Source organism: Megalopta genalis, chromosome 16, assembly GCF_051020955.1.
Source record: "Megalopta genalis isolate 19385.01 chromosome 16, iyMegGena1_principal, whole genome shotgun sequence".
NCBI classification, from domain to species: Eukaryota; Metazoa; Arthropoda; class Insecta; order Hymenoptera; family Halictidae; genus Megalopta; species Megalopta genalis.
In genome coordinates, this window is record NC_135028.1 from 1,418,266 (window position 1) to 1,438,326 (window position 20,061).

The 20,061-nt window shown below is 46.9% G+C and overlaps 3 protein-coding genes across 5 annotated transcripts in view; all 3 read right to left on the reverse strand.

Moving 5' to 3' along the window:
- LOC117221210 (uncharacterized) overlaps positions 1-20,061 on the reverse strand; it is a 136,377-nt gene that overhangs the window by 36,118 nt on the left and 80,198 nt on the right. The gene's annotated exons all lie outside the window — the stretch shown is intronic.
- LOC117224490 (zinc finger Y-chromosomal protein 2) lies at positions 2,162-14,573 on the reverse strand. Its single transcript, XM_076526995.1, has 8 exons — positions 14,553-14,573; positions 14,336-14,366; positions 13,980-14,189; positions 11,552-11,819; positions 6,719-6,951; positions 5,198-5,306; positions 4,934-5,082; positions 2,162-4,547 (listed from the first exon to the last, which is right to left on the reverse strand). The coding sequence occupies exons 1-8, from the start codon at positions 14,571-14,573 to the stop codon at positions 4,234-4,236; spliced, it is 1,335 nt and encodes a 444-aa protein (XP_076383110.1). The 3' UTR covers positions 2,162-4,233.
- Positions 16,288-19,175, reverse strand: LOC143260671 (longitudinals lacking protein, isoforms A/B/D/L-like). Its single transcript, XM_076526949.1, has 2 exons — positions 19,049-19,175; positions 16,288-18,700 (listed from the first exon to the last, which is right to left on the reverse strand). Exon 2 carries the CDS (start codon positions 18,687-18,689, stop codon positions 18,429-18,431), a length of 261 nt encoding a protein of 86 aa, XP_076383064.1. The 5' UTR covers positions 18,690-18,700; positions 19,049-19,175; the 3' UTR covers positions 16,288-18,428.

Here is a 20,061-nt window from a genome sequence, read left to right on the forward strand (position 1 = left end):
AGAGCGGAGGGTGCTGGACACAGTGGGTGAAAATAACGGCAGGAGAGTCGGGTGCGTGGTTGCGGCACACTTTTTATACGTTTATTCTTTACACATGTCTAGTTTCTCGGCCGGAAACGTTTCCTAATGAATAGAGCTGGTTCCGGCGTTGTTCGTGTTTCGTGGTGCGTGCGCGCGCTCGCGGCTTGCACGGGCGAGGGGGCGGGGGAGGGCGGTTCTGTCGAGTTCTAAGGGATTCATGGATTAAATCGTCGCTTCGAACCACGAGTTTTCTGAGAGTTTCTTGCGCCGAGTTACTTTTCGCGTTGTTTAATGCATGAATCCGAGTGTTTGGGACACAGGGGACGTTATTTTAGACAGATCTGGCCAGGCGGAAAGGTGCGCGAAGCGTAGAATTCGAGCGGCGATGATTCGTTCGAGGGTGGGATCGTCGAACTGGGGATCGTCGATGGAAGGCTGAAACGAGAAATAACGTTTAAATGCGGTTTGCAATGGTTAAGATTCCTCCTCTGTCTTGTAACGAAGTTAAGAGGGAGGGGGAAAGGGGAATGTTGATTTGAAATCGACGTTTGGGCTGTTTGGATGGAGAACGAACTGTCTACGAACGAAGGAAAATGTGATAAGATTGTTCGACTTTGGGACAAATTTTAATCGGATGTCGAAGATGGAGATGCAATTTTATTCGACGTTATCGAATGTATCTCCGATCGAATAAAGATCTAGTCGGATGCGAAATTGTCCGAATAGGAATTCGTTCGAATAAGAATTCATTCGAATAAGAACTCGTTCGAATAATAACTCGTACGAATCAGAATTCATTCGAATAAGAACTCGTATGAATCAGAATTCATTTGAATAATAACTCATTTAAAGAAGAATTCATTCGAATAACTATTCACTCGAATAAGAACTCGTTCCAATAAGAATTCATTCGAATAAGTATTCATTTGAATACAAACTCATTCGAATAAGAATTCACTCGAATTCATTTGAATATCTTCATATCTTCTTATGAAGCTAAAACTGAAAAGCAAAAACGGTCAACAATTGTTCTCAATATTATTCGAACAATCTAGGAATCTCTATTCGAATCATTCATTCGAATAATTCACTCGAATAATCCTCTATTCGAATAATTCACTCGAATAAATCTCTATTCGGATAATTCTCTACTCGAATAATCCTCTATTCGAATAATTCACTCGAATAATCCTCAATTCGAATAATTCTCTATTCGAATAATTCACTCGAATAATTCTCCATTCGAATAATCCTCAATTCGAATAATTCATTCGAATAATCCTCAATTCGAATAATTCATTCGAATAATTCTCCATTCGAATAATCCTCTATTCGAATAATTCTATTCTCTATTCGAACAAACAGAACAATTCGCAACAAACAACCACTATCCCCACAAAACATTCGCCTGAACCGAATCACATTCCTACAACCATCCTCCCAGACAAACAAATATATCCAAAACACTTCACGAATATCTCATCCAACTCCAACTTCCAACCACCTCGCGTCCCCTTCCGCCATAAATAAAGAGCATCTTGTCGCGTTCATTCGCTTCGTCCCGCCGAACCTTTCGAAGGCAAAAAGGTTCGCCCGTTTAAGTGAATACTGTTCAGAACATTTTGTTGACACCGACGGGCATCTTCGGGTGCCACCTCCTAATATGCCTGTAAACGTTCGAGGATGAGTTGTCCTTCTTATGGCAATACGGACACGCGTATCTAGGTATCTGGCCGCACTTGTGCCTAATCAGGTCCCACATCCTCCGGAATCCGGCGTTGCACTTCGGGCAGATGTAACTCGAGACCGCGACCTGCGTCCTGATGCTCGGCCACTCCATTCGCCGTAAATCTGAAAACAATCAGGACGTTAGTCCTGCGCCGGCTGGCTCAGAAACGAAAACGCGACGACCGGCCGGAACAACGTATTTCTTTGTCTCTGCATGTGTGTGTGTGTGTTTATGCGATCGCAGATAGTTGCGGCTATAGGCTGTCGGGCTCGCAGCGTTTCGGGGCGTTTCGAGGATTCGAGAAAAGAAAAAATGTGTGTTCATGTGTGTGTATGTGTGCGCTGAGACGCTGTGTACGATGAAAGGGGTGGAAGAAACGTGAACGTTGCGTGAGAACGAGCATCTCTCCACTGTCTTTTCCGCTGTCTTTCTCTTTATTCAGTATGCGAGCTTCAATCTAGAGTTTATTCCGTACACAGTTTTGGCAGAGAACGTTCGCACGCGAGTCGGCGCGCGAACAAACCCGCGCGACGGACGCACGTCAATCGACGCCGCGCGGATCAGCGCGCGCGAGCGATTCTCGCGAGCTCTGATCCGCGAAAGCCGCGGCAACGTTTCGATCTCGCCACGCTAAATTCCAAGGTGCTTAACGATAGCGATTCGCGGCGTTCAGGGTCGCGGAAACGTTTTACATTTTTCCCGGGAGCCGAGAGAGAGAACGACGCGACTCGTGGAGCGCTCGAAGATTCGACGCAGAGAGAGAAAGACGCGTGGAAATATTGCGAATCGTTTGCTCCGATCGCCGGGCGCGCTTTCCGAATTCACGACGAAACGTTCCGCGATTTTATTTCAGGTACGCGCGTTTTACATTTTACACGTCGCAGGCTCGCCCCGCCTCGGGAAAACGCCGATATCGTCGTCGAAAAACTCTCCGCGCGGCCTCCGTTTTCGCTGCCGTAGGAACTGACACAACTCGACGATATATATATCGTCGCGTTACATAATCCTTCGCGGAGACACGTGCATTCGTCTAAAATACTCTCTTATTCGTCGGGACAGCTTGCGCGCTAAATTTCGAGAGCGCGCGGACGCGCGCGAGAGGATTCGCCGGAACGCGCGGGGTACGTGTCTTCGAACATTCGGAAGCATTCGCGAGGAGAAATGGTGGCCCGGCTCGGTCGCGAGCATCGGGTGGCCACGGTTCGCGAGAACATTACTTTTGAACGGCGCTCGAACTCGTCGGGTGTCCTGAAAGAATAAAATCTAGTCAAATCCCCCTGGAAACAGTTCGCAGTTGCGTCTCGCGGCTGCGATGGGACCAATTTCGATGTGGAAGTAACCCGCGGAAAATGTAGAATAAAATGTCCCATACGATGAGATAAGGTTCCGAGAGCTTCGAGCTTTGAAGTATATACAGGGTGTCCCGAAAATGGCTCGCAATCTGGGCGAGGATGATTGCTGAGGTGATTTGAAGCAACTTTTTCCTTTGCGAAAATGCGATCCGCGGCTTCGTTTACGAGTTATTAACGAAAAACGTGGACCGATCGCGAGAGCGAGTGCGGCCAGCGCTCCGCCCTTGCGGCCAATCTCGCGTCGCGCCGACCGTATGACGTGGCTGTGGTGGCCGCGAGGGCGTGCCGTCAGCCACACTCGCTCTCCGATTGGTCCCGGTTGTTCGTTAATAACTCGTGAACGAAGCCTCGTAGAACATTTTCGCTAAGGAAAAAGTTGCTTCAAATCACCTCGGAAATCCCTCATTTCCGTATTGCGAGACATTTCCGTCAGAAATTCTTGACAGAGCTTTTGTGGACTTTTTGTTGTACAACATTGTTTGGTCTCTCTTTCATATATATAATATACATAATTTTAGATATAATATGTTTAAATCAGATTCTGCATTTCCGTCAGAAATTCTTGTCAGAGCTTTCGTGGACTTTTTGTCGTGCAACATTATTTGGTCTCTCTTTCATATATATAATATATATAATTTTATATATAATATTATATGCACAATAATTATACATATAACATTATATATACAATAATTTGATACATAACGTACATACAACGTAAAACTTGTTCCGTTTTCCCTCGCAGAGCCAAACGAGAAATCAACTATAGAAAACACATCGCAAGAGCAACGAATCAATAAAAAAAAAAAGACAATTTACATCGTTCAACCACGCAAACGCCAGTCTTCGTCATAGCACAACCACGCTACTTACCAATGAACCGATAGCGCGAATCGCCCGAAACGATCCAATTCGACCAAAAAAAACAGTCGAAAATCGCAAGAACGTCCCCAACAATCTTGTCCTCTCTCGCATGCGACATTTGATTCCACTACAAAAATTCCGCGAGAAAAAAGAGCGGCCCCCGCAGTTCCCCTCGCAGATCCCTAACGCGATCTCCCCGCCCCCTAACTACCCTCCGCGAACGTCCTACGACGACCATGTTCGCGGCAGAAGAAGGAGAAAGGCGCCCTAATTCCTGTCGACGACGACGGGCAGCCCGTCGTGCCGCATCCGCACGTGCTTGTAAATGTTCGACGAGCACTTGTCCCTCTTGTTGCAATAAGGACACTTGAACCTCGGCTCCTTGCCGCAGTCGTACTTCATGTGGGTCTTCAGGGTCTTCTTGTAGGTGTAGCCGGCGTTGCACCGCGGACAATGATACGACATCTTCGCCGACTGCCACGGCCCGTCTTCGAGCTTCACGTCGCCGCCGTCCAGCCTGTAGTCCATGTTCGACCGCAGCATATCCAGCACGCTGGTGTCGTACGACGATAACGGGTGGCCTACAAACAGGGAAACATGGATCACGGTTAGCGGAATCGGGGGATCGGCGGCGACCGGGTGAACGCTGGCAAATCGAAGAGAAACATAGAGAAACGGAATAGAACCGGTTGAAACGAGGAGGAAAGCAAGCGAGAGAGAGAGAAAAAGAGAGAAAGACAGAGAAAAAGAGAGAAGAGAAAGATATAGAAAGACAGAGAGAGAGAGAAGAGAGAGAGAGAGACCGCTAAATGGGCGGTCCCAAAAATGCGCCGCGAACCGCAGAGCGCGAGATATCCCGGGGTGGGGCCGAACCGAGGGGTGGGGGGTCGGGTGTGTAATGACAGCAATTCTTCTGACAGGACAAGGAAGACATCTATTTCTCGTAATCTTGTATACAACTGCTCACACTTGTAGCTAGCTCGGAGCGCGTAAACGAGGATGAAGGAGGCCTGTCGCCGAGGCGAGCCGGCACGACGAAGGCAGCTGTCAACAGCGGCGGCCGGATCGATCGTTGGATCCGCTGCTCCCGGTCGGCGTTCAGTAGAGCTTGAACGCCTGGATATTGTTACCCTTGTGGTAGGTCCTGATGTGCCTGTAGGTGTTCGACGACTTCCGGTCCCGTTTCCCGCAATACGGACACTGAAATCGCGGTTCCTTGCCGCACTCGTACCTGAAATGCGTCAGCATGTTCGCCTTCTTGCTGAACGAGCTGTAGCACCTGGGGCACACGTGCCTCTGCACCGAGCCGCCCGGCCTGCTCCACGTGTCGTCGAGCAACGCTGCAACAGAGGAAGCAGATCACCGGCCGGGTCAGTAAAATCGTCCACTGAATCGGGTCCGCCGGATTGTTTCGCGCGTGACCGTCTCATTTCATTCAATGGCTCCACGAACTGCCGAACGGGTCGCTTTTTTTCTTTTTTTTCTTTTGTTTTTTGTTTTGTTTTACCTGTCGCTCCGTGAGGTGGGCGCATCGTTCGCTTTTTTCTTTTTTCTTTTTTTTTGCGGGAGGCTCTGTTTGTTTGTTTGTGTGTGTGTGTGTGTGTGTGTGTGTGTGTGTGTGTGTGTGTTTGTGCGTGTGTATTTTATTATGAATAATCAAGACGCTTCTGATAATAAAATAAAGCATTGAATTTCTTTTTTATTATTTAGCTCGTTGGAAACGCATCGCGTCGTTACAATGGTATTTTCTGTTCGTATACAAAACGTGAGGCGTGTGACACGTGGTCGTTATGTCGCGTCGCGTCGTCGGCTTCGGGACGACGCCGTCGTACCGGGCGATTCTAAATTTGTATCGGGCTAAGACACTTTTGATAGAATCGAGGATTCGTCGGGGCTGGTCGAATGGAGCTTGAATATTATATAATTACATTATATTATTATATTACAAATATATGTTATATTGTTATAATATAATATAATTGTATTATATATTTGTGTAACAATAATGTATAAAATATATAATAAATAATATGTATAATAATATTATTGTATATTATATATATTACATATATTATAATAATATAATTATTATACTACGTATATATATTATATTATTATAATATAATATAATTATTATATTACATACATATATATAATTATTACAATATAATATAATTATATTATACTTTTATGTAACAATACTATATAAAATATACAATAAATAACATATATAATAATATTATTATATTATATTATATTATTACATATCATATATATTATAACAATATAACACACACAGCAATATAATAATATCACATAATTATTATAATATATATAACATTATATAACACATCTAATCGGTGAAAAATGCAATGTGCAATATAAACAAAACAGTATACCGAACAAAAAAGTATGAGAAAAAAATCGTCAATTCAAGCCCCCGGGGAACCAACGAGTCTCCCAAATAAGAAAAAAGCCTCGAGAACCTTTCGACACCGATTTAGAATCGTTCTGGTACGTTTCGATGTATATTAAATCCCTTTTTAACCGGTCCTCGAAAATCGAGGCTTCACTTCACGGCGAAACGAAAGGAACGTGCGTTGAACAGGTCCTCTCTCCTCTCTCTCTCTCTCTCACTCTCTCAATCGTGTTTAAAGCTTCGTCCTGGGGCAGCCAGGCCCCGCGTGTCTCCTCTTCATTGAACACCGGGTACAGCCGTTTCTTTTTTTTCGCCCCGAAACGGTATCTCAACTCTGGTACATTCTCTGCGGTTTCAAATACAGCATCTGCTTGTGGACCCGGCGCACGTGTTTATAGACGTTCGAGCTGTATTTGGAGCCGTAATCGCAGTACGTGCACCGGAAACGTATCTCGTTCGGATCGCAATGGGTACGATAGTGACGCAACAAGTGGGCGTTGTTCAGGAAGCTGTTCGTGCAACGAGGACAGCGGAACCAGCCGTCGACTTCGTTCGACAACGGCGGCCTACCTGGAAACACGGATTCATAGTCAGAAACACACGCACAAGTTTCAGCCCGATTGTAAAACGTTGACCCGTTCGGTCAATGCGGTGACCAAAAAAAAAAAAAAACAGAAACAAAAAGAAACGCTCGTCGCTTGCCGAACGAACGAATGGAAAATGTTATCATCGGGAGGGATTTCTTTCTTTTCTGTTTCGTTCGCGGATCAACGAGAGTCGTTCTCTCTCTCCCCCCTCTCTCACTCTCGCTCTCTCTCTCTCTCTCTCTCTCTCTCTCTCTCTCTCTCTCTCTCTCTCCAAAGCGCATGTTCCAATCAAATAACCCAGTACCCGATAGTTTATTTACAAGATGCACCGACCCTCTCTCGATCATGGCTGCCCTCTATTTCACAATCAACACCGGGAAAGAAATTATTTCTGAGCTCATTTGAAGCAACTTTTTCCTCAGCAAAAACGCAATCCGCCGCTTCGTTCGCGAGTTATCAACGAAAAACAGTGGCCAATGAGCATACGCCTGACGCCACGCCCTCGCGACGGCCGCCGCCGCGCCACGCGCGGCACTGACCGCTTGGGCGGAGCGCCGGCCGCCCTCGCTCTCCGATTGGTCACTGTTTTTCCTTAATAACTCGTGAACGAAGCCTCGGAGAACAATTTCGTAAAGGAAAAAGTTGCTCCAAATCATCTCAGGAATCCTCTCGTTCCTCATATTGACACAATTACGGGGCTTCCTGTAATTTCGTCGGAAGATGCGATGGAAATTCCACGGCGATCGGTGTAATTGTGGAGGCAAGGAAGATCGGGAGATGTTCATCGCGTCTTGCGAAGGTGAAACGTTTCCAAATCAGGAATTAGTGTCTTCGAGGAAGGTCGTGAACGATGGAAAGGTGACTATGGAAACGGATTCGCAGCATTCCAAGGAACTCTTCGGCATCGCCCCGACCTCTGTCAAGGTTACGAAGCGTTCGGCATCGAGGACTGCTCGATAAACCGTGAGACTCGTGAGGTCGCTATGAAACTGAACTGAATCGCAGAGCATCGAACGGAGCTCCGAGGAGGCGTGATTAATACGTCCGCCGACCGCCCGCCCTGAAAATGAACAATGATCGATCAATAAAGGATGAACAGAGTTGCACCGAATCCGCCGAACCTTCTTCGAAAGGGAACGAAAAATGGTTCGAGCCAGGGTACAGGTCGATGAAAAATCGGGCGAAACAACGGAAAAAATAACAGCGTCGTGCGAAACGACGCGAACGAAAATCATACATATATACAGGGTGTCCCAAAAATGTCTCGCAATCCGAAAGTAGGGGATTCCTGAGGTTATTTGGAGCAACTCTTTCCTTAGCGAAAATGTAATCCGCGGCTTCGTTTACGAGTTATTAATGAAAAACAGTGACCAATCAGAGGCGAGATCGTTTGGCACGAGACGGCCGAGTCAATGAGCGGAACTGGGCTCCGCGCGCTCGTTGGCTGGGCCGCCGCGCGCCAGCCGAGCTCGCCTCTTATTGGTCCGATGCTTTTCGTTAATAACTCGTAAACGAAGCCTCGGAGAAAATTTTCGCAAACGAAAAAGTTGCTTCAAACGACCTCAGGAACCTCCCATTTCTGGATTGCGAGACATTTTTGGCACACCCTGTATAATCGGATGGAACTCTTCGTGGCCAACAACTGAAGAGAACGTGCGAAACATATTAAAAATAAAGCTTCGTCATCAGAGTCTCTTTTTGTTTTCTCGTTTTATCGTCCTGCTTGATTAATCGTGTACACATCGTTCATATACAATCGGTTTTTGAGCAATTCCTTTGGTTACAAGGAACCGAATTCTCCCGGCTGAAATTTACAGGCGACGCCCACCGTCGGGGCGGTACAAAGTTCGCGCGCGGGCCGATCGTCGCGTAGGCTCGCGGGTCCGCAAAACCTAGTTTCAACGTCGTTCTCGTGGCAAACCCGAAGCACCGAGAATGCCGCGAGAAACGTTTGTGCGTATAGCGGGGACAACGCGAGAACACAATGCGAACAGAGACTGCTCTCTCTCTCTCTCTCTCTCTCTCTCTCTCTCTCTCTCTCTCGCAGATTCCGGATCCCGAATGCTGCAGCGGCGGGGTTCACGAAGCTCGTTCAAAGTTTCGTCCTTACGATTACGTGTCGATTAGATTAGGCTAACTGGTATATTGTTCGCAATAATAGACCGTTTATTAAATTCTTCTATCCATCGTGCTCTTCCCCCTCCTCGTTGTGTTTTTTCGCCCCTCTTCGACGATCGATACTGTTAAATGGATGGCGGCGTTTCGTAGTATGTGATTCAATTTCTAAAAAAAAAAAAAAACAAAGAAAAGAGTCGCACGAGTATATTTGATTATATTATTCCGCATTGGGAATAATAAAACGTGACGGTAAATAAATTACCCCCCCTTTTCGGAGGTGTCCTAGGAAAAAGAGAACTGAAACTTTTTCGGTGGAACCACGGAGTACGAAACACCCTTCTGAATTCATTGTAATTAAATTAGTTGGTTAAATCAATTATGATTGACTTAATTGATTCGATTCAATTCAATTCAATCAATTCGATTCAAATAATTCGATTCAATTAATTCGATTCGATTCAGTTCAATTAATTCGATTCGATTCAATTCAATTAATTCGATTCAATTAATTCGATTTGATTCAATTCAATTAATTCGATTCGATGCAATTAATTCAATTCAATTAATTCAATGCAATTCAATTAATTCAATTCAATTCACTTCAATTAATTCGCTTCAATTATAATCAGTTGCATGTATCGATTACGAATTACAACACCGTCGAATTCGTCGTTTCCTCGTTCGCCTAATCGCACTACACTCGAAACGCTTAAAAAAATGCGGCCCCGGCGAATCGTGTTACACAACGCACCGTTCGACTTCGTTCATCGTTTCGTCCCGATCTCGACGATCGCGACGAAAAAAAAAAAAGAAAATCGTAGGAAGACACGTTTCACTTTATTTGTACACGTTCGACGTTTATCGCGATTTACAAATTCTTCGCGGAGGTCCGTCCACGGAAAAAATAATCAAACTAGCCCGGATAGTACACAAATCGGTAACGTTCGTTTGTATCAAGCTCGCGCGCGCGCGCGCATCGCGCTGTCGATCGAAAAAAGTCTCGATGGAGATCGAGACGCAACCGCTTCGCTACGGCGATCCCATCCCCATCAAGATCGTCAGTCCAACGATCGACGCGCCCATGTCACACGCTTTATACAGAGAGATCAATCAGAGCCAGCGGTCGACGCCTATGGCAGCGACGCGATCGATGGCGACGACACGGCTTCTCGTTGGTCACCGATCGCGAGAATTAAAATCAGTATACTCAGGTGGCGCAATCGATGCAAGATCCCGCGAGAATGAAATGAAAAGAATGAGCATCGTCGTCGCGGCTGCTAAAAATATTTCGCTTCGCGGCTCGCAATGAGTTCGAATATTTCTCGTTGAACGGTTCATTTCTGTCGCTAGAAAAGTACCCGGCAACCCCACGGTGGAGAAAAATGACCAGGATCGCGTCGAAATCGTGGAATTTTTTTTCGGAAATGAGACTGCGAGATGATTCATTTGTGAAGAGAGCTTCTGATGTCCATATTCATAACAATATAACAATAATAATAATATATATATATGAACATAATATATTATTATTATATTGTATATATTATATATAATAATAATATAATATATATTATACATTATTACATATTATTACGCAATATTATTATATAAAATATAATATACAATATTAATATTCGTAAATGAAAATGTATGTTTTTCACAATTTTTAATAAAATTCCGGTTTATCCATTACGACTTCTAATCGGATATTTCCGTCGACTACATAATTTACACGTTAATTATACATAATTAATTGTATAGTTTCACAACTATTTGGTTTGACTGTACGCACTGGTACACAAATAATAAAGTATTACTATGGTATAATATTCATTTATTATTACCATATGTTACCATATTAATAATATGGTATTTGGTGTACAAACAATAAAAAGAGAGAGAGAGAGAGAGGGAGAGAGAGAGAAAATATATACATACACAAACAAATCTACAGAACACAAGCGCATCCAATATTACATGAACATTCTCCGCGTTAAAATCGCTCCAAAATAATCATAAAAACGTCGCACACGGATCAACCTAAATTTCGTCGATAGATTCCAAATTTACCATAAACGTTCAACGTCGAAAATTCTTCCCTACAATTCTTCCCTACGTCACAAATTCTCTATTTAATTTGTTTAATTTTCCCCACAATCGTATTTTCTCTATAATTCATTTAATTTAATCCCTTCATTAATTTATATATTATTAATCGATTCCAGAAGCCAATTATAAAATCAAAATTATCTCTCTCTGTCTCGTCCACACTTTCGCCGCGAGCTTGGTCGTTTTTCTCCCACCCACCCCCCTCCCCAGGGTGCTCCGAATGTCAGGGGAACCGATGGTGGTTCCGTTGCCGCTAAAATAATCTCAATGGTCGAAGAATCGACGACGGCGCTCGTGGAGGCTGCTCGTCTCGTTCTGGTCGTTGTTCGGTTTTCAATACAGCTTGACGAACCTGAGCTCCATATTGCGGTGTTTCGCGCGTATATGCCTGTACACCGCCTGTGTATACTTGCTACGCATGTCGCAGTGGGGACACTTGAACCGTGGCAGATCGACGCACTCGAGCCTGTAGTGCCGGCTCATGCCGCCGGACGTGTGAAACGTGCGCGCGCATCTCGGGCACGGGAAGCCCCGCCGGTTCAGGGACGTCTGTAGCTTGAGCATGTGCCGGGAGTTTCGCACGACCCCGTGGTACTTGCCGAGGACGATCGGCCGGAACTCTGTAAGCAGAAAAATAGACGAAGGCACGCCGTTAGACCGGAAGAACAACTCATGGAGGGGGGACAGCGATCTCTCTCTCTCTCTCTCTCTCTCTCTCTCTCTCTCTCTCTCTTTCTCTCTCTCTCCTCTGGAAACTCGGGCTAGAGTGGAGGACTTTGTTTGGGGCACTGCGGGGGCTTAAACGCAACGCCGCGTGTCCGCCCGAGATGACGATGTCGGGGGCGGAGCCCGTTCTTCTGCGAGATTCGGGCCGCGTCCAAGCCGAGGCAACGTCGAGCAACGTTTTTCTTCTTCTCACCACTCTTATCGTGTTTATTTAATTTGATCGAATTCGATGAGATTGTAATCAAAGCTGAATTAAATTAAATCAAATTAAATGGAATAAAATAGAATTGAATAAAATTGAATAAGAATAAATTAATAAAATTAAATAAAAATAGATTAATAAAATTGAATAAAAATAAATAAAAGTAAATTAAATTAAACAAAACTAAATAAAAATAAAATTAGATAAAAGTAAATTAAATTAAACAGAAATAAATAAAAATTAAATTAAATAAAAGTAAATTAAATTAAGCAAAAATAAATAAAAATAAGCAAAATTGAATAAGATTGAATAAAATTAAGCTAAACGAAAACGTTCCAGAAGCGTCTCGTCTCTCGTTGCTTCGGCGTAGACGCAGTATCGACGCAGGACAGTCAGCAAGAGCGCGGCTCGACGGTTTTATCGATCGCCGTTTACGTTCGACGAACGGTTCCGCTCCCGATGGCCGAGCCCTCTCGGGTAGACGCGCGGCCTAAGTTGAAGCGGCTACTTCGAAAATCGTCTAGCTGGCATAATCTGAAAGATCGTTCCAAACCGCGTGTGCGGTCGCGTTCGTAAGCACTCGGCCGCCTTCGCTATTTTCGCGCTGGAAAAGTAAAACGCGACGCGTATTTATCGATGAAAACATGTTTTTAGGGCAGAGTGGAGCCGGTTACTGTGGGGGGTGGCCAATCGCTGCGCGTTTAGTTCGTTTCCGGGCAAAAAGTGACCCGATTAATGGTTAATCGTTACAACTCGTTAATTGTTACAAGCTGTTGCAAACTGGCTTTAATAACAAATGGTTAATTATTAATCGGACTACATTTTGTCCAATTAATACAAATTAGTAGTCGTAATAATCAACGAGTTGTAATCGTTGACAGGATTGCTTTCTGTACAACTTTAGTTTGACTAACTTTATATTTATCGAACAACGCGTATGAAATCCGTTTATTCTTTTATTCCGTTCGTCTTCGGATAAAAGAAACGTAACGCCTTGTTCGACGAATGTAAAGTAAATCGCGGCCGCGGAAACGAAGCAACGGCACTGCGATCGGTTGCCGCACGGTAACCGGCTCCGCTGCCCTGTTCGTCCAGTAAAATGCAATTAAAGCCTGGCGCGTTGCAACAATTAAAATCATGGTCGAGATACGAGGGAACATCGAACGAACGTATATCGAATTTACACGGTGTCCCAAGATTATTGTCCAAGCGAGAAACGAGGGATTCCTGATGCGATTTGAAGCAACTTTTTCCTTTGCGAAAATGCGATCCGCGGCTTCGTTTGCGAGTTATCGACGAAAAACAGTGACCATTGAAAGATCGCGTGCGGCTGACGCCGCGTCAGCCGACGCTGACCGCGAGGGCGGAGCGCCGGCCGCCCTCTCTCTCCGATTGGCCTACGTTTTTCGCTGATAACTCGCGAACGAAGCCTCGCAGAAAAATTTCATAAAGGAAAAAGTGGCTTCAAATCGTCCGAGGAACCCCATATTCCTCGCTCGTGCAATTATCTTCAAACACCCGGTAAAGGGGTCGCAGCGTCGCGGTTCACCGATGCGGAAACGTGCGAATGCTTACGAACAGCGACGTGTCGCCGTGTCGAGAATTTCGTGGAGCCGGGGAGAGCTCGATCAAGCGTCATATAGGGGATCATTCGACGTATATTTCTCTCGCAAACAACGTGTCATACGCCGCTTACATTTTCTTTATTAACACGATTTACATTATCCTCGCCTCGTCTCGCCTCGCCTCGCCGCGCCGCGCCTCGTTCGTCGCTAATAAAGCATCGAGACGGCGACCAATCCTCCGACGTGCACCCTCCGAATATGCTTGTAAATGGCGGACGTCCACTTGCTCACGTACTTGCAGTGCGGGCACTGATAACGCGGGTACGCGTCGCACAATTTATAGTGACGGTTCATCGCGTACTTCCGCGGAAACGTCTTCTTGCACTTCGCGCACGCGTACTCCCCCTCCGCGGCGGCCGCGTCGTCCGTCGGCGGGCCGCGTTGCGTCCAAACGTCGAGTATCCGCGGACCAACAACGCTCCGCGGCCACTCGCACCCTGAAACAGAAACCATCACGCGGCCTTGTTAATACACGCCGGCGGCTGTGATCACAAGGCACCGAACGATCGAGCCAGGCGAACGTAATCTTTACGATCGAATCGGGGAAATCAATTCAATCAGACGCGTCGGACGCGAGCCGCACCGTCGGCCGTGTCGTGTGCTCTGCGTGACATCTGAAACGAGACAGATCGGAAGGTTCGTTAATCGAATGTGGCGGTGACGCGGACTCGTCGGAGCCCGTCGAGCCGCGCGGCGGTTCCCCTGAAACGTAGCTGTGGGATAGATTGAACGGAGGAGAGGCTTCTGGTTGTTGTTGTTGTTCTTGGTCGACTTTATTCTTTCTACTGAGGAACACTTACCTCAGGAACACTGAACCGCATTAGATAAAATCGCGGGACAGACGCAACGATCGCGTGTCTCTGACGAGATTGTCAAACATTGGAGAAATAATTCCAACAGAACGCGGCTTACGCGCGGAAGCTTCGACGGTAAGAGCTTTATTTCTTGCTTCGTGCACAGAGATCGAACATCGCAGCCTTTCACGGTGTTAAATAAAGAAAAGGAGGACGATTGGATCGACGAAGCGTCGCGCGCGGCTCGTCCGCTCGGAGACTCGTTTCTGCGGCACGAGCGAATGAAACGAGAAATAATCGAGATTAAATTCGAGATGATTTCGAGCGTTCCGCGAGAACATTTAGAAAGAGCATATTTAGTAAATGGCACCGTAAAACCGCGTCGTCGTCGTCGCCGTTCGATGACGTCACGCTGGCCCGACCAGCTTTCCGTACAATAAATAACGAAATGGCACAATACGACCCGAATCGCGAATACCCTGTGTTAGTTTGATGCAAACCAAGTGATTAACAAGCTTCGGTAACGATTACATCGAGATAGATATTACGACGAAACGATTACATGTCCCCCGTTGAAACAACGTACCACGATTTATACAATGTCTTTTTGTTAAGTACACTCGAACTTTCGCTGCGATCCCTTTACCGGGTGTTCGAAATAATTGCACAAGCGAGGAACACGGGGTTCCTCGGGTGATTCGAAGCAACTTTTTCCTTTACGAAAATGTTCTCCGAGGCTTCGTTCGCGAGTTATCAGCGAAAAACGTGGACCAGTCGGAGAGAGAGAGAGGGCGACCGGCGCTCCGCCCTCGCGGTCAGCGCCGCGTCTAGCGCGGCGGCGGCGGTCGCGAGGGCGTGGCGTCGGCCACACGCGATCTCTCGTTGGTCACACGGTTTTTCGTCGATAACTCGCGAACGAAGCCGCGGATCGCATTTTCGCAAAGGAAAAAGTTGCTTCAAATCGCCTCGGGATTCCCATTCTCGGTTCGGTTGCTCGAGTCGCTGAAATCGTGGAAAGTACCTTCGCCACGGCGGTCCGCGTTACACTTTTTTTGTTTCGACGGCGCGAGAAATCGGACGCGCGCAGGATACGGATAAGTACAAAGTCGAATGAAATGAATGAATGCGTCGCGCTCGACGCGACGGCTCAATAGAGCTTGACCAGCGTGACCAGCTCCTTCGGGTGCATACACCTGATATGTTGATATATGTTCGATGTCTTCTTGCTGCACAGTGTGCAGTAAGGACACTTGTATCGCGGCGCCTTGCCGCATTCGTACCTAAAGTGACCCAACATTGTGTCTCGCCTGCCGTATCCGTTGTTACAGTTAGGACAGTGAAATTTCCCGGTGTTCGCGTTGTACAGGGCGTCCCGTATCTTCACGAACCTCTTCGGCCGCGTCAGGCGAACCTCGTCGCCGCGCCTGCCACCTACAAAATATCGCATCAGGGTCAGGATGATCGTCAGCCAGCCGACCGTTCGCGGAACAAAACGTTTCTTTTTTCTTTCTTTTTATCTTTTATATTTTATTTTTAACGTTCGTTCGAGAATCGAATTTGTCGAATTGCTTCGGCGGTTTTGAAAATCGTTCGTTCGATTTCCCTGTCAGCTTTCAATATACAATATATCGGGATGCGAAACGAAGACACAGAGGGGTGGGCCGGGGGTGGGGGTGGGGGGCAAGGATGTGGGCATGCATAGAGAAGGAGAAATGAAGCTCGAGAAAAACACAGAGAAGAATGCCCTGCAACTGTCCCATAATTATTACAGATCAGTTCTATGAGGTAGCCGAGCCACAGTCCCCGCCAATTGAATTTCTCTCAATTTTCGAGCCGCGCCCCCCTCGACAAGAGCTCGCCGATCGAGACGCGATGAATTTCGAACATTTTCGAACAGTCGTTTTCTTAAAAATATGCGCATCCGCCGATGCGCCATATGTGTACATAATATATACATGTATATAATATTAATATCCAATTGAAATTGAATCGTCGAGAGAATGGCGGCGAGCTCTTATCGAGGGCGCACTGTGACCAGTAAGCGAGTACACATCGACCATCGCCAAGAAGAACCGAGTCGGCCCAACAAAAGCGTTCGACTCACTAGAATCGATTTTATTCATCCAAGCAGCAATCGCGCCGATATTTGCGTGGCTGTCGCGCCTTCGTTCGCCCTCTCTCTCTCTCTCTCTCTCTCTCTCTCTCTCTCTCTCTCTCTCTTCGGCCATCGATCGTACAAAGTGTTGCCTTAAATACGTTACAGTCAAGCGTGCTCGGAAATTCGAACGAGTTACGAACATTCGGTCCGTATTTCATGTTCGTGAGGCACCGAGGGGAGCACCGGTTAATAATAAAACCGAATAAATAATACAAAAAAATGACACACTGCGAAAATAAACGGCGGCGGCTGAAGAGAAAAGAAACATCGTCGCGTAATTTCTCCCTAATTCGCGCTCAGACTGTGCATAAAAATCCTGTCGAATGGCTCGGAAATAAATTAAAATTCAATTAGTGGAGCCGGTTACTGTGGGCTGACCGATTACCGTGTCCTCGGTTTATTTTCGGGATAATCAATTTTACGTTTATCGAACTAGATGTATTCAATTATTTTCCATTCGGATAGAAACAAAATAAGGGAATAAATAATTTTAATATATATCTTGTTCGATAAATATTATGTTAATTACGCCGAAAATTGAACCGAAGGGTTCCGGTCGCGCAATCCAAACGCGAATTAGAAGAGAAATTACTGTATTTCTACTTGAACATTCAATGGGGTCCCGTTGAATGTCGAAAACAAATTTTGGGGTAGCGGAGCCGATTACTGTGTGGTGACCAATCACTGTGCCACCGGTTTATTTGCGGGATAATCAACTTTATATTTATCGAACTAGACGTATTCAACTCTTTTAATTCGCATAGAAAGAAAATAAAAGAATAAACAATTATAATACATCTTGTTCGATAAATATTAAGTTAATTACACCGGAAAAGAAACCAAAAAGGGTTCCGATCGCGAATTAGGAACAGATCACAGTACCACGCAATGGTCACAGAACGACAGGGGAATCTCTTGTCTCTCGCCGAACACATTTAACCGTAACATATTTATTTCAACGCTTTTGCGACCCGCGAATCGAGCGTCCCCGGTAGACTTAATCGCCGTGTTCAAAACTCACGGTTCAACGTAACAGGCCGCCGCGTGGAACATCGCGCAACCAGCCGTCCAATCCGCGAATAATTTATACAATTATTTATTGCCCACGGAAACGGATCCGTGAAATATGTACACACCGACGCGACAGGCACGGCCCGCGTTAAATCGACCGAATAAAAAGAATACGAACGCGCGCGGCTTCGCGGCTCCGTCGCGAGAACCTTGAACGTCTCCGAAAGCGTCGTGATTCGTTGTTCGTCGGAGAAAACCGAGAAAAAACGTGGACGCTCGGCCGAGAGCTTCGCGGAGCTTCGCAGAGCTTAGCAGAGCTTCGCAAAGCTTTGCAGAGCTTCGCAGAGCTTAGCAGAGCTTCGCAGAGCTTAGCAGAGCTTCGTAGAGCTTCGCAGAAACTTCGCAGAGCTTCGCAGAGCTTCGCAGAAACTTCGCAGAAACTTCGCAGAAACTTCGCAGAGCCTCGACTGCTTCTCCTTCGGCCGCGGCTCCGCGAGGCGGCCGGCGAAACGATACGCGCGAACTGAATGATCCTGATAAACCGCAGCCACAGAACTCGTTCACCATCGTCTCCGGGATCGTCCGTGCTCGCCGATCTCGTCGAGGGCCCGGGCGACCGGCGCGAGAACGCGCGAGCGTCCCGCACATTCCGAACGCGACCGGCGCGAGAACGCGCGATCGCCCCGCGCGTCCCGGACGCGACCGGCCGTCCCCTAGAACAGCGTGTTGCACACGACCGGTTTCAGGGGATGCTTGTGACGTATGTGATCCTGTATATTGAACTTCTTCTTGCTCAGCTTGCCGCAGTAGGGGCACTCGAAGCGCGGCGGCTTGCCGCAGTCGTACTTGAAGTGCGAGGTGACCGCGCTCTTCGTCGTGTAACTCTTCCGGCAACGGGGACAGGGGAACCGGGTTTTACCTTTCCGCAAGCTCCGCTCCGGGCACTTCTCCTCGAGCCAGGGCAACGGCAACATTTGCAGCAGGGCTGAAAAAGAAACGGTAGATCCTGGTTAGAGCGGCCGAACGGACGGGCGTCGAGTCTCTTTTTTCGGGGCCTAGGGAGACACCTCTGGGCCTCTGACGCTCTCGTTCCCCCTTTTTCTCCCCCCTCTCTCTCTCTCTCGATTTTTGTCGTGTTTCATCGAATCGATCCTCGCGCGGGATCCGGACTTTCTATTCGGGGGGTTAGCGGGGGCGGTGGCGGAGATACTTTACGGAGAGACACATTTAATAAACGGATGGACCGGTTTTCGGAGAAGAGACTGTGCTTTGCAGGCTGACACACTCGCGCGGTGGCACAATACTTTAAATACTGAGTTAAACAGAGACAAACAAAGAAAGCGGTTGCAGGCATCTCGAAGCTGTGTGTGTACGGAGACAACGAATGAAATCTGAACGGGGTCCTTGTCGTGGAAACGTCCGGCAATTCTGATCTCTTCGGCCTGAAGAATTTAAACCTGAACGGTCCACCCCCGTCTCTTCCTCGTCGGCGTCGAGTTTCGCATCTGAAAACACGATTGAGAATGTGTTAATTGGCTCGCCTAGGTTCGGAGGGGCGACGCGCGTTCGTCCGAGCCAGGATGCGAAGAGGCCGAAGGGGCGGGGCAATGAGCACACACGCCTTTCTGTCGAAAAATTATGTCTTTATTTTATAGAAAAAAAATGAAAGGAGACACGCACGAGAGCCGGCCTCATTGTTGATCGTAATCGAGCACTATCACCTCCAGGTTCATTCCGGGATGCTTGCTGCGTATGTGCTTGTAGACGTTGTTCGATTGCTTACTCCTCATCCCGCAATAGGGACACTGAAACCTCGGCGGGCTCCCGCACTCGAGCTTGCAATGGCGCAACATGTGGTGCATGTGCTGATAACTCTTCCCGCACTTTGGGCATGTGGACCTGACGGATCGTTACGTTGTTACAACTATATAAGCTTGCGACGTCGGCCTATTCGTTAACACATTCACCGCCATGACGGTCACACCGAGAGCTTTCCAGTCATGTAATGAATGTGTTAACCCATCGACTGCCGACTACGAGATGTCCCGTAGCAAGCGTCTGTACCAAAACTGCCAGCTACGAGGTATCTCACGTAGTGTGGGTGCTCTGCAAGTTCAGATATGGCTACGAATGGCTATTTGAGTTGGGAACTATTTAGAAAGGATGAGTGAAAAATGTATATACAGGATGTCTGAAAAATGTCTCGCGACCTGGAAAAAGGGGTTCCTGAGTTCATTCGAAGCAACTTCTTCCTCAGCGAAAATGTTCTAGGAGGCTTCGTTAACGAGTTATCCACGAAAAAGCAGTGACCAATGAGAGGCGAGCTCGCCTAGCGCTAGGCGGCCG

Excerpts from the sequence above, each read along its gene's own strand:
- LOC117224490 (XM_076526995.1), bottom strand. The coding sequence starts at position 14,573 with ATGCGGTTCAGTGTTCCTGAG. Across the intron at positions 5,307-6,718 it reads ACCGCAGAGAATGTACCAGA|CGTTGCTCGACGACACGTGG; the intron begins GTTGAGATACCG and ends CCTCTGTTGCAG. Across the intron at positions 5,083-5,197 it reads AACATGCTGACGCATTTCAG|GCGTTCAAGCTCTACTGAAC; the intron begins GTACGAGTGCGG and ends AACAATATCCAG.
- LOC143260671 (XM_076526949.1), bottom strand. The coding sequence starts at position 18,689 with ATGTTGCCGTTGCCCTGGCTCGAGGAGAAGTGCCCGGAGCGGAGCTTG.